The sequence below is a fragment of the Eulemur rufifrons genome, chromosome 8, assembly GCF_041146395.1.
Source record: "Eulemur rufifrons isolate Redbay chromosome 8, OSU_ERuf_1, whole genome shotgun sequence".
NCBI classification, from domain to species: Eukaryota; Metazoa; Chordata; class Mammalia; order Primates; family Lemuridae; genus Eulemur; species Eulemur rufifrons.
The window spans coordinates 69,888,155-69,901,677 of record NC_090990.1 but is presented as its reverse complement, the minus strand read 5'-3'; the positions used below and the strand labels follow the sequence as shown (position 1 = coordinate 69,901,677).

The window sequence follows — 13,523 nt, the reverse complement described above, 5'->3', positions numbered from 1 at the left end:
GTCTGACAAACAGCATATAATCAAAAAATGTTATTTGTACTCTCTTATAATTCTCTTCTGGTACAAATATTATTTGTACTCTCTTCTAGAAAGCAAAAATCTAACTTATCATCTTTATATCCTCCAATATAGCTTTGGTAGATACGCCATAACTGTCTGTTGAAATTAACACCTGTAATTTCAGGCTAACTATTCAACTTTTCACTTCAGTGAGTTACCTCTACCTAAATAAATTCTGCTGAGAATGGAATTTAAGATTCCCAGCCCAACAAATTATTGGACATTTTGATGAAGATGATGAATCTCCAATGATCAACAAGGTAACTTTACTAGCATGCTGCACAAAATTTGGTCTGCATTCTACAAAATTACTGTTGTAGTCAACATTTTCATTTTGAGATTCTTTATAGTTTTCATTAATCTAGTTTCCTTGGAAATAAACTTCAGTTTATGTAGCCTCACAAAAGTATCTTGCTAAGTTACACTTCAAATAAAAAATAAGAGAACACAACAAATTAGTTATCAGAGATAAAAATTAGAGATTGCCAATTAAGTTTACATTTTAAACAACCTGCTTTTATTTTCACTACAAGAAATATTCTTCCTCAGACCCTGAAGCCTCTGGGCACCAGAGTTTGTTTGCATTTTATTAATGCTTCCTTGTTGAATAAGCCTCCTAAATTATTAGCAAAAAGTTAGAAAGTTATAGAACTATTACAGTAATTAATAAGACAAAATACTGCAGTTTCAGACTTAGTTTTGTCTTTTCACAACAAAAGCTTTTTAATAAACCAATTCCAGCTCAAGTAGAAAAGTATTTCAAATTCTGCCACACAATTTGAAGAAATAATGAAAAGTTGGATTTTTAAAATAAACAGGTATTAATTTTGTTAAAATTAGATTGAAATATGCAACTTTCCGAGTGAAACAAGATATATAGCAAAGTAACAGTTTTTAACTATTAAATACATTTTAAAACTGGCTACAGAACCTACTTTCTAAATACTTAAAATCCATAATGGCAGAGAAGCATTAAGAACTTCATATTAAACAATTTTGCAACTAAATTCAAACAACTTAGAAGCTTTTTAAAAAATTGATTCTCAAAAGAAGTTTGATAAATATTTGGTTATTATATACTAGTTTCAGGACTGAATGAAATAATAAAAATGTTTGAATAGATGGATATACCCAGTGAAGTAAATTTTATGATGATTTACTTATGTGCTGATATAATACTCTCAAATATTTTAATAAACATGATAAAATTTAAGTGTAATAACTCTGATTAGAATTGGTAGTCAAACCAAGAAAAATGCCTTGGATATACATGACAACCTATAAAGTAACACTTAACAAGAACCATACATGACAACCTATAAGGAAACAATAAGAACCGTTCTTTTTCTGGAAGGGGTTATATTGTAGCTTATTCAAAAGTCTAACTTCAGATTAAGTGTTCCCCTGCTTCAGTCCCACTTTTAAGTCCTCATATTTAAAATTTCTTATTTCTTTGACTTGCTTCCTTATTATTGCCAAAACCGATCTTATTAAAAGATCCTAAAAGTTGTATTTTAATACACATGAAAACATTTTTAGTTCCAGTGCTAAAATAAGAATCTTTTATGCCAACTTTCTATAAAATACAAAACCAAATACTTTATAATTCTAACACCACTCAATTCAAAAGAAAAATGCCCTTGTTATTGTAATGGCTTTTTCTCAGTCAAAACCAAAGTATGCTTTTCATTTTCAATACTAGGCAATGTAAACTATTTCTAATGTGCCTCAAATCATCTTTATTTTAAAAGTTCATGTAAATTAATAAAATAATAAATTTCATTCACTTAGCAAATGTAGTGTGCTATAAGATTTGCTTATAAAAAGCCAACTGTAATTAAAATACTACATAGCAACATTTTCAGTTATATGAAATTCAGCTTTGCATTTCGAAAGGATTCCAAATTTTCAACAGTGGACTGATGTACATTGTTGAAATTTCTATTTTTATGGAGGAAATATCAAGCGTTATGGCAATGCCTTCAAGGTTACATCTGACTGCACAATAAACCAAACTTATATAGAGATCAATTGAAAAATGCGTTTTAACAAGAAATTTAGATGCAGTTGCAATATTTAACTCTGCCATCAAGAATCAACTCTTCAGAGTTTCTAGATTATCTTTAAAAAAAAATTAACTGCCCAACCCACGAGAAATGCAAGCATTTTTTCCACCTAATTCCCGTCTCCAATCTTCAAATAGCTAAAAGATAACTGTATTAAAACAAACCAAGTTAAAAAAAAAAAGCCATGAAATTTTAACATCTGTTAAAATTAAGAAGCAAACATCCCTGGAACACTCCAAAGTAATGAAAAATAAACCCTACAGGGTAGCTTAAGTCCCCTCGTATACGAGAGATCTAAAAACAAAAATCGTGCCCACATCATCAGACATTTAGCTGGAAATGGGAAAGAATAGTATTTTGCTACTCGACATAGGCCTGACTAATTAAGGGATCTATTTTGTTCTCATCATTTGCAGATATGTGGTGCCCAATGTGCGTAAATCGACTGCTTTCTCATTTGTAAACAACTTCTGTAGCTTTCTTTGGTGTTCAAATGCGAGGGAAAATGAAAGTCTGAAAAGCATCAGCATCTGAGCTTCCGGATCTGAGCTGGAGTAGCAGAGAAAAGGAATATACATCTATCACTTGGTAAAAAAGAAAAAGAGCCCTCAAACTAGAGGAAAGAAACTCAATCACCTGAAGAGAACTCGTGGAGTGAAGCAAGCATAGGGTGGGACTCGTTAGGGAAAAAAAAAAAAAAAAACTTGTCTAGGGGCTGGAAGTTATGGGGGCGCTCTTTGTGCGAAGTCTGAGGGGAAGGGGAAGAACGAGAAAACAGCCTGGGAGTCATTCAAAGGAGTTTAAGGAGCGGTGTACAGTAGAAAGGCGGGGCGAGGCCCGAACAGGCGGAGGGAGGGGGCCGCAAGGGCTTTCGCGGGCAGATCTGACACCAGGGGAGGGGGCGGCGAGGTGGCCGCTCCAGGGACCGGCTGAGAGCAGACTCTTGCTGCAGCACAGGCAGCCAACAGAGATGGGGTCCTCTCCGGTAGGTAGAAACAAATTAAAGAGGTGGCAGGCCAAGGCTTTGGCAGGGGAGAGGGTCCGGCTCCCGGGGGAAGCGGTTCCCGAGTGACATCCCCGAGTTTCCGCACTTAGCGGGCCAGGGGCGCGGCGGCCGCAGAGCTTCCCTCCGCCCCCCCGACCCCGCGCCAGACTCTCCCTGTCTTCTCTACTGGCGCGTCCTGCCCGGGCCGCAGCCCTTACCTGCAGCTCCGTGAGCAGAATCTCCCCCCGTTCGGGGTTGGACGCCATTGCGCTCCGCTCTGAACTCCGCACCTGGACGCGGCCGCCGCTGGCGACGGGAGAAGGCGGGACGGGACTCGGGGTGGGGGGTGAGGAGCAGGGAGAGAAAGGAAAAAAAAAAAAAAAAGCCTAAGGATTCATGGCAGGCGCAGCCCCTGGTGGAGGCGCGGCTTAATCAGCCGGGTTCATCGAGAGCAGCGGGGAGCGAGGGCACTCGTAGCGGGCTCCCTCTCTCCGCCCGCCTGCCCGCCACCGCCCGCGCCGGACGGTTCGCTTAGTCGCTCCCTCCCGGCGACGCCAGGAGCCGCCTCTACCCTCTCCGTGCGGGGCGCTGCGGCCGCGGCTGCAGCTCCTCCTGTCGCACCATTTGGCTGTCACCGCGTCGCAAAAGCGGCCTCACTTGGCGGCTGCCAGCACACGTGACGGCCGCAGCCACCGCCTCTCGCCGGGCAGGGGGGTGGGGCGAAGAGGACCCCAGGACGGGCGCGGCGCAGGGTTGGGGGGAGCGGCTTCTGACGCGGGTTCTCGGCGGGGGCAGCCATTGGACCCGGCAGGGGTGAAAATGAGGGGAAAGGCCTGGGCTCAAGTCTCTGGGGAGGCGGGAAGAGGAAGAAACCACGCCCACTTTCCTGTTGCGCTTAACGGCCCCACGGCGAACGCTACAACTCGGGAGCCTGCTCGCTGTTGTTTTTTCGGTTCCCCCCCACCCCCCAGTTCCACCTCCTCTTTTCTTGCCCGAGTTTAGGCCTAACAAGCCCTTTTCTAATCTCTACAACCCAAAGAGCTTTGGGACTTCTATTTTATAGATTATGCCTTTGCTCTCTCGCTCACCCTCAACCCAAGCTATTAATAATCTTGGCTTTTGCTCGCCCTCACCCCCAGCGCGCCTTCTCAGCAGTAAGGTGCACAGCTGGCGGAACTGCTGTGTGGTCTGTACTTTCCAAGAAATGTAAGCGGCCGGATCCCTGGCAACTTTTAATGCATAGCCTCTAAGATGCCTTTTCCTCGAGCGCTGTACTGCAGCACTGTGGTTTGTGCTAGGGAGCTATACTGAGCTAAGAATTTAATTAGCTGGATTCTTGAATTGTTTAACTGAATTTAAAGAGGGGTGGGGCGTAATCAGCCTCTGAAAAGGAAAAAGCCAACTTTCCTTGGTATGGTAACGTTAGAGCTAACCTGACTACTTGGTAACATATAGTACATAGTAGGTGATTAATAATGGTAGAATTACTTGTGCAAGGGCTTAGAAGTAGTCAGTGTGTAGTAGTCTTTGTAAAAATTAATTTAGATATGAGAGAAAATGGTCGCATTTCAGCACCATGGAATTTTAGAACTAGAAGAGACTTAAAATATCTAGCCTTTTATAGGCAGAAAAAAAAATACGGCATAGTTTACTTAGCTAATTAGGAACAAGACAACATTATTATTAATACTTAACTGGCAGTGATGGAGACTAAAACCCAAGTCTTCTAATCATCGCTAATGCTTATCTTAACCTACACCATTGCTGCTATAAGAACTTTAAAATAGAATTCTCATTTAAATTAAAGCGTTATACTCCTTCAAATTTTTACTGTAGAAAAAGACTTTGTTTTACATCTTTCTAGTGCTAAAACAAGTATTGGTAATAATTTTACATTTCACATATAAATGTAAGCAACAAATATACAAAGTTTTGAAAGTTATATAAGAATTATTTCCAATTGCTGGGGAAAGTAGTACAACACAAAACAGAGGCCAACACAGTATAAAAACTGCTTGATAATCTGGAAAATGTGATAGTTTAAACAGCAAATTAGTTTGATTGATCTAAAAGCTTCTATCCAGCTCACAGTCTCTGTTAAGGAAAAAAAAGTAATAAGACATGAATCAAACATACTGAAGCACACTTGAAAAAGTTTTAATGCAAACGTATATTGATTCAGATGAGTTGCATTTGGCCCCTATTTAAAATGTTTTTAGGGAATTCTAAGTGTAGTTCACCTCAAGATACATTCTAATTTATATTAACAATAAGAAAGAGAAAGTTTTTTAGTTTCCTTTTAAGAAAATACTTTTAAAAATCTGGATTATATCACTATTTAGGCAAGTAGATTTTTAAATTTTTCATAGATATTTTAAAGGTCTTAAAGAAGTAGAAATGGCCAACTGTATAGAAATAGTCTCAATGAACAATAATTAGAAAGTGTTATCTTCTATTTCTTTTTTAGGATGGAGCAAATATTCTAGGAAAAATCCAAGAAGAGTTAACTGTTTTTTGTTTTTTTTTCCATTTTCTGTGCTGTTCATTCTGCTGATAGGGGTCCTCTTTTTCCTTAGAGCTCAGTAAAATGAGACAAGAACTATATATCCAGGGAAAGGACCAGAAACCTGTACTTTGTGAGTCACACTTTTCGTTGCTTTACATTGTTTATTTCTCTTTTGTTCTTCCTTAATATTTAGTAAAGTGTTTGAAAAGTACAGATTGGGAAGGGTTTTTTTGTTTTGTTTTTGTGTTACCGTCGTTTTTGATGCTAATGTTAAAAGAAAAAGGGAATAGTGAACTCCCCAACCGTTCCTCTAAGAGATCAGAGTGAAGTATCAGTGGTAATCAAAGTAAGAGAATCTGCCAGGAAAAGGCAGAACTCAAGGAGACTGAGTCAGAACTACTTAATCACCACCCTTTTCTTCCTTAAGAATCCCCTCAGAGAAATCATTCCCTTGTGGACTCTATGAGGATAATTTTGAGGACAAGGTTGTTAAGACAAAGTCAAGAACACGGAAGAGGAGAGTTAGCTACAGTGACTGTAGCAGATACTTTTGGGGATGTCAGCTCAGTCCATGTCCACTTCACTGACAATTCTTTCTATTCCCAGAGAAGTCTCTGTGGCCATGTTGACTCTGCTTAACGTACGTAGATCTTCCAGTAAACTATGATTGAACCACTGGTAACCATATCCAGATTTAGCCAATCAGATTCTGTTTCCAAGAATTTGGAAACAGTACATTGAAATGCTGATTAATTAGTGGCCCTAGAGTAGTGAAGTGTTGTGGTTCTAGGACATTTTCCACCATGTGCACAAAGATGCAGAAAAAAACTGCTCTTTGGAAAGAGAAAATTTCTTCCTTCCTGTCACTGGGAATATAACGGTTACCAAAGCATACCTGGTCTTTGTCTTCATGGAACTTGTAGTTTAGAAAAACAGGTATAATGACTAAGAAGGTAAATTCAGAGTACTTTGAACACAGGTCAGGCAATCCTTTCTTAAGTACTTCACATTTAAGCTGAGTTCTCACTAGTGGGTACATGTTCACTGGGCAAAAAAAGGTGGTAAAGAACTTTCCAAGGAGAGAGAATAAGAATAACATAGATAAAGGTCCTAAAGTGAGAGAAGCTTTTGTAATTACTGAAAGGCTAAGTAAGCTATAGCTAAGAGTTGGGGTAATAACTCATATGGCTTAAAGAACACTGAAATTTATTCATCTCACACACAGAAGGACTGCACAAGGTAAGCAATCCAAGTTATCAGACTGGCTATGCCCTATGAGGCCATCCAAGAACCCAGATCTTACTGGGTTACTCCCCTACCATCCACTACAGCATTCTCAGCCACATGATTGAAGCTGGGTCAAGGAATGCCATGATCTGCCCTATCAGAAAGAAAAAAGAGCATGGAGGATCATATATTCAATGTCCTAAGATCCAGGCTCAAAATCAGACATTTTTGCTCACATTTCATTGTGAGAATGTGGTCACTTGACCACACATAACATCAAATGAGGCTGAGAAATGTAGTCTCTGACTGCGTAGTCATGGACCCAGCCATGATTCTTTTCCTGAAAAAGAGGAGCCAGGATGGATTTTGATAGACAATTCACAGTATCCGTTACATAGACTTTTTAGTTAATGATTTTTGCATTCTACTTCTCAGGCCTTAAAATGCAATCTCTAAATCTATAGTTATCAGATTCTTTAGGGCCTAGAACAAATATTTTAATTGTGGCAGAAAAAAAAAAAAAAAAAAGACCATACATTCTTAGAACACTCCCTGTTAGCCTGAACACTCTTAGAACCCAGCCTCCATTCTGTGAGAAATCAAAGCCTCCTCGGGAGGCCATGGTCGACAGTCCCAGCTGAGCTCAGCCTTCAAGATCATCCCAGCCCAGTCACTAGGAGGAGACTAAAGGTCCATTACCATCTTGTTGAGACCACTTCCATTCTCAGCTCTTGCAGCCCCCATCAGTTCAAGGTGCCTCCAGCTGTTGGAATCGTCGTCCTATTTGAGACCCTGGACATCACGGAAGGAGACAATCCCTGCTGTTCCCTGTTCAAACTCCTGAACTATAGAATTTATGAGTAATATAAAATTGTTGGTTGGTTGGGTTGGGGGTGGGGGGAAGTAGTAGATATACATGGCAGTAAATACATGGCAGTAAATAACTGGAATTTACATTCCAAGTTGGGTATTTAAATAGGCCCTTTTCTCAAACTTGCCATTGATAGAATTTTTAAATTATCTAAACTGAGCAATTAAAAACAAAGTTTAGCTTTTACAGTGCATTCATTTATTTGACAATATTTATGGAGTACCTAGAATTTACTGGGGTTATATCTGCAAAAACACACTTTAGGACCCAATTACATACACTCCATGTAGATTTTAAGCTGCTTGAGTGAAAAAATTACACGTTACTTCTGTAATCTGCACAGCATCCAGTAATATATAAAGCTTATTATGAGCAGAAAGTGCTTGATGAGAACTTGTTTGATTGATAATTTTTTTACTTATGATAGAACTATGTATATGCACCCATTCTTTATGTTCATACATACCGCTTATTCAGGTGTGGCTGAAAAGATGTGTATTTTGTAATTAAAAAAAAAGAACTAGTTATAAGTACTTATAAAATATAAAAACGATTTTAAAATATGTCACTTTATAAAGGTTCTTATGAAGGGTTTCCTATTAAAGATGCTATTTTGGAAAAGAGTATTACAGTCATTTGCATATTTATTTTTATATGATGGTAATTCACATGATCTGTGTATTGCTTTTACAGTTTAACTGTAAGCCTCCCACCAAATGAAATTTTATTTTTAAAGTATCTTATCACCACACAGACATACGCAAGCAGTTTGAATGGTGTAAAATATAAGATCCACATGTCAATTGCTTTACTGTGTTGCCTATCACAACTAGAGCTTCCTAAAATTCTCCTTTATTAGAGCAAAATGTGGCTGATTCAAATACCATGCTTCAGCTGCCTTCATCATTTGAATGAGATAAGCTCTCAGCAAGATGTATTCAAGAAACTATGGTTCAAACTGTGTTATCCTGCTATAAAGCAATCTGCTAAACATTTCTGAAGCAATTTAGACAGCTGTGACTTAGCTGCACACAATGTGAACACTTAATCTATTGACTTGAAATTGGGGCCGCAGAGCAGATATTCAAGAGTTTTCTCATGAGTTCACTTGCTATAGAGAAAGATGCTTACTATTTTTAATGTGCTAAGAATGGAAACCTAAGAACTCTCTTCTGCATTAAAACAAAGAGTGAAAATGATAAACCTTATAAATTGAGTTTTTATTAAATCTGAAGTATTACAGATATAATGATACTATACCACCTATTGTAAGCATAAACATATAAGGGCTTTTACCCAAAAGAATATGACATGCTTTTAATTTTGTTCTGGGTTATATTTGTAATTTACCTATATTACCAACATGCTTTTTTCACTGTTTTCTCATGCTGATAAAATGTGTATTTGGAGTAATTATTCACCTAAGAGATGCATTCCATCCTGACTTGGTCCACATACCAAAAATAATTCTTTGTAATGAGTTAGTTAATAAAATATGTTACAGTAATTAACTAATCAATTGTACTATAATCTTTGAATTGATCAAACCATGTTTAAATTTGAAATTCACTATAATATATTCATCAATGTGAATAAAGACAAAGGAAAATGAACACATAAAAGCTTATCAAAATAAGGGAAAGTAAATGCTCATTCTTTTTTTTTAAGTCAGTTGTTTTTAAAGATATCATTTAAGCTGTGACTATAATGTGTCAAAACTCCCTGTGTAGACATCATTTGGGTACAATGTTAAAATTCAGTTACATTTGTTTAAAATAACCAGTTGATTAGCTAGATTTTTAAATTTTTCAACCTCTTGGTTGTGAGTATGGTAATAGAATAATAAAGCAAATAATTTCTATTTAACAGATTTTACAGTACTTCAGTTTTCCACTTTTGAACTGTCTTTCTAAAACCATTAACCTTTAAATGCATTTTTCTCCTCCCACCGATTCATAATGTAGGCTAACAATTTTAGTATGGGAGCTCTGAATGAATCATTTTTCATTAGCACTTGTTTTACTTGCCCTAGGTACCATGCTGAAAGTTGATCTCAGTTTGGGCCTTCTCCCATCACTTAAATGCTGAAAGAATTGAAATTCTTTAGCTATAATGATAAACTCAATTCATTTGTTTTTCTTTGAAAGATAAATGAGGCCAGAACTATAAAGACTTTTATGAAAAAGCAAAACTTACTCAAAGTGTTAAAGATTTGATTTATTATCTGTATGTGGTTCATACAGGACATCCTTTGCCTAAAGCAGTATTAATGGATGAAAGGTAGGACATTCCTGGGAAAGATTTGAAGTGTGATAGGATTTTCTATATATTCATTTTCTTCTACACGTGCTGTGATATTGATGTGCTCTCTTTGATGGACATAGCTTGTAGACAAATGGTAGTTATAAGTGGCAAAATAAATTTTTCAACATACTATAATTTTTTCCTCCTGCCCTCCCCTACTCACCTCCTTTTCTACCCCGTGTGGTTAGAAATTACTTGAAATGGATTGGTGAAGATACATAGAATAAGGGTAGTATCCCACAGCTACAGCATCCTCTCATTTCAGAGCTTGGATTTTTTTTTCCTATCTCTACATAGTTTTTTAAAATCTATAATTCTAGCGTGTTTTGTACCTAATCCATCCCAAGAAAAGAATCCTAACTTTAAAGTCCCCCCTCAATAATCCATGTCTTCCTTACCAATTACAGTCTTAAAATTCTTTCTTTTGTCAATTTCTATATACATTTGTCCCTTGGTATTCATGGGGGATTGGTTCCAGGACCCACGTCCCCCCATACCAAAATTCACAGATGCTCAAATCCTTTATATAAAATGGCATAATATTTGCATATACCCTATGCACACCTTCTTGTACACTTTAAATCATCTCTAGATTACTTATAATACCTAATACAATGTAAATACTATGTAAATATTGTTACACTGTATTGTTTAAGGAATGACAAGGAAAAAAGTTTGTACATGTTTAGTACTGACCCAAGCATCCATTTTGTTTTCAATTTGCTGTTGGTTGAATCCAAGGATGGAGAACCCATGTATACAGAGGGCGGACTATGCTTTTCAATCAATCAAATTTAAGTCAGTTCTCCACTCTCAACTTTGAAAATAGAATAACAATCTGATTTTTATATTTAGCATTTGAAAATAAGAGAATTAACTTTCAGATGTACGTATTAGAATTAGTTTAATTGGATGACTTATCCAAATCTCTGTCCAGCAATTGTCAGTTTGTTTACATGTAATCCAAATTCAGTTTTCTTAAATATCAAGGGAGTGTGTTAGAGTCCCATTTGTTTCTTAATGTGAATTGTCTTGTGAATCAGTCAAGGTACAAAAAATAAAATATGATCAGCCAAGATACAGAAAAGAAAATTCTTCATTTTCATTTCAGGCCAGCAGAGTTTTAAGATTTGCGCTCTATGTTTAGATCAAATTGCGCCTACAATTCAACTGTTACTGTTTTTACCTGACTATTGCACTATTTTGTATGTCTCTGTCTCACTGTATTGGCATCTGTTTAATTGGACCACAAGCAGTAAAACAGTAAAAACAAAGAGGCAAGAAGGATGAAACAACAGTAGAATTTAGAAGTTAAATAAAACACACATTCAATTTTACCTCTTTCCAGAGAAGCCTGTGCCAGCCCTAAGTTTTACTGATTGAGACTGAAGTGAAGATTCTCTGTCTACCTATTTGCCTTGGCCAATATTCTTATTGACCCTACCATTACAGGTGACAAAATATAACTTGTATATGGTGTGTGTGTGTGTGTGTGTGTGTGTGTATTTGCATGGGTCAAATATGTTTCTGTGTCAATTATAATATTGTAGTAAATATTTAGCAAATTACTGTTCTAAATGCTTTATATTTATCCTCCCAACAACCTTGTGAAATTAGTACTACTAGTACTTACATTTTACAGGTGAGGAAATTGGAGCTAAGAAGAGTTAAATGAACTACTCAAGGCTGCAAAGCTGTAAGAGGCAGAACTAGGATTTAAAATTGTCTGGCTCCAGGGCCTATTCTCTCTTAATGCAAACACAAACTCATACAACCATGAACTCTGAAATCCATTGATTATTGGGTTAAGGCAGAACAAAGTAAACAAAATAAAATTGTATTTTATTTGATCTCTAGTCTATTCAAATCTGTGTAAGAGACAGAATGTAGTATTTTTTATTTAAACTATTCAAAGGAGTTAGGAGATTATTGTGACCCTTGTATCCCTACCTTTTTACTTCAAATCATATTCGTAGGCAGGAACACCACATGTATGGTCTACTGGCATGTAAAGGACATATTAAAGACTTATTTTCATATTCTCAGTGTACTACTTTTGAAATATACCCTTTATTACCATGTTATTTTTCCTAATTACTCATTTCTAATTACATTCACAATTCATTATTACTAATGACATCTTACTTCCTTATTCAGTTAAACATTTGCATAATGTTCTTTATACAATTAAGAATTTGCATAGGTATTTTGGATTACACAATGTACTAACTCTTTAACACTGTATGTGAAAAGATATTTCATTTGGCTAAGTTAGAACTATAAAACTAACAAAATTCAGAATTAATCTTGAAATTCTTTTTTAAAAATCATACTGTAAATATATTGAATTAAGGGAAAATGTTATACGAAGATCACCTATTCTTTCAATATTGGCTGGCAATCTTACATTTTAATGTACCTAATGCTGGATTTAGTTTATAACACTGACAAAGTTAGGAGCTGGTATTCAAATATTCTTACTCTATATTATTTAAATTTCTTAATTGAACTAATCTAATTCTGAAATTCGAACCAAATATCCCTGGGTGTGTTGTGTTTCAGACTATAGGCAATATGTTAATATGATTGTCAGTTCAAGGGAATAATTGTATATCTTCAGTCTGCATATTTAAGATTAATATGTAGGAACAAAGGAAAATACACCCTCATTCATGAACCTCAGCATTTCCCTCAGTGATCTCATCTATTCTTCTAGTTTCCATTAACCCCCAAATCTAGAATTCTAGCCTTGACCTCTCTTGTTATTTTCAGCCTGACATCTTATATTACCAACTGAATATTCGGAATATTTCTACTTGAATATTTCACCTGCACCTCAAACTCAAGCTATTTAAATTTGAACACATCACCTTTCCCCTTAAACAAGTATCCCCTTCAGGTTTCCTTATTTATATGAACAGCATCTTCATTCTTCTAATTATCTAGACCCAAAATAATTAAGTGATTTTTGACTCCTATCTCTCTACTCCCTTCTCACTTCACTCATTGTCAATTGCCAAGTCTTATCTGTTTTATTACTTTATTAATGTTTCTTACATTCATACCTTATTTTTTCTATTGCCACTTTCCGAGTTAAGGTTTCCAGTATATTATAGGCTCATAATATCTCATACTAAGTATTCTCTCAAATCACTTAGGATGTTTGGATGAGCTATTCCTACAAAACAGTTCCACCATTTTCAGTTGCTGAGATCTGCTTACTGTCGACACCACCAAATTCTTCTCTGGGTTCTCCAACATTTTTTTTCTTAACTGGTTTCTGTTTTCCAATTATCTGGGGCTAACAGCTACCGCAGAGTGTGTAAATTCCCTCTTTTTCTGTTCCTTACAAATCTTGTAGCAGAGCCCACCTCTTTGGCAATATGATCTCTGAATTGGAATTGTCTCTTAGCCTACGATTGCCTTTGTTTGCAGCTTTCTCCTACTGAATTACCAAAGCAGTGAGCTGTGGTCTCAGAGATAAATCATTCTCTCTTCCCACAC

At 36.7% G+C, this 13,523-nt stretch overlaps 1 protein-coding gene across 1 annotated transcript in view; it reads right to left on the bottom strand.

Moving 5' to 3' along the window:
- PKN2 (protein kinase N2) overlaps nt 1-3,459 on the bottom strand; it is a 138,768-nt gene extending 135,309 nt beyond the window's left edge. Inside the window, exon 1 of the mRNA XM_069478175.1 lies at nt 3,330-3,459. Coding sequence (XP_069334276.1) covers nt 3,330-3,377 — 48 coding nt within the window. The 5' untranslated portion in view covers nt 3,378-3,459. The remainder of the gene's footprint in view (nt 1-3,329) is intronic.
- Between the last annotated feature and the right edge of the window lie 10,064 nt (nt 3,460-13,523).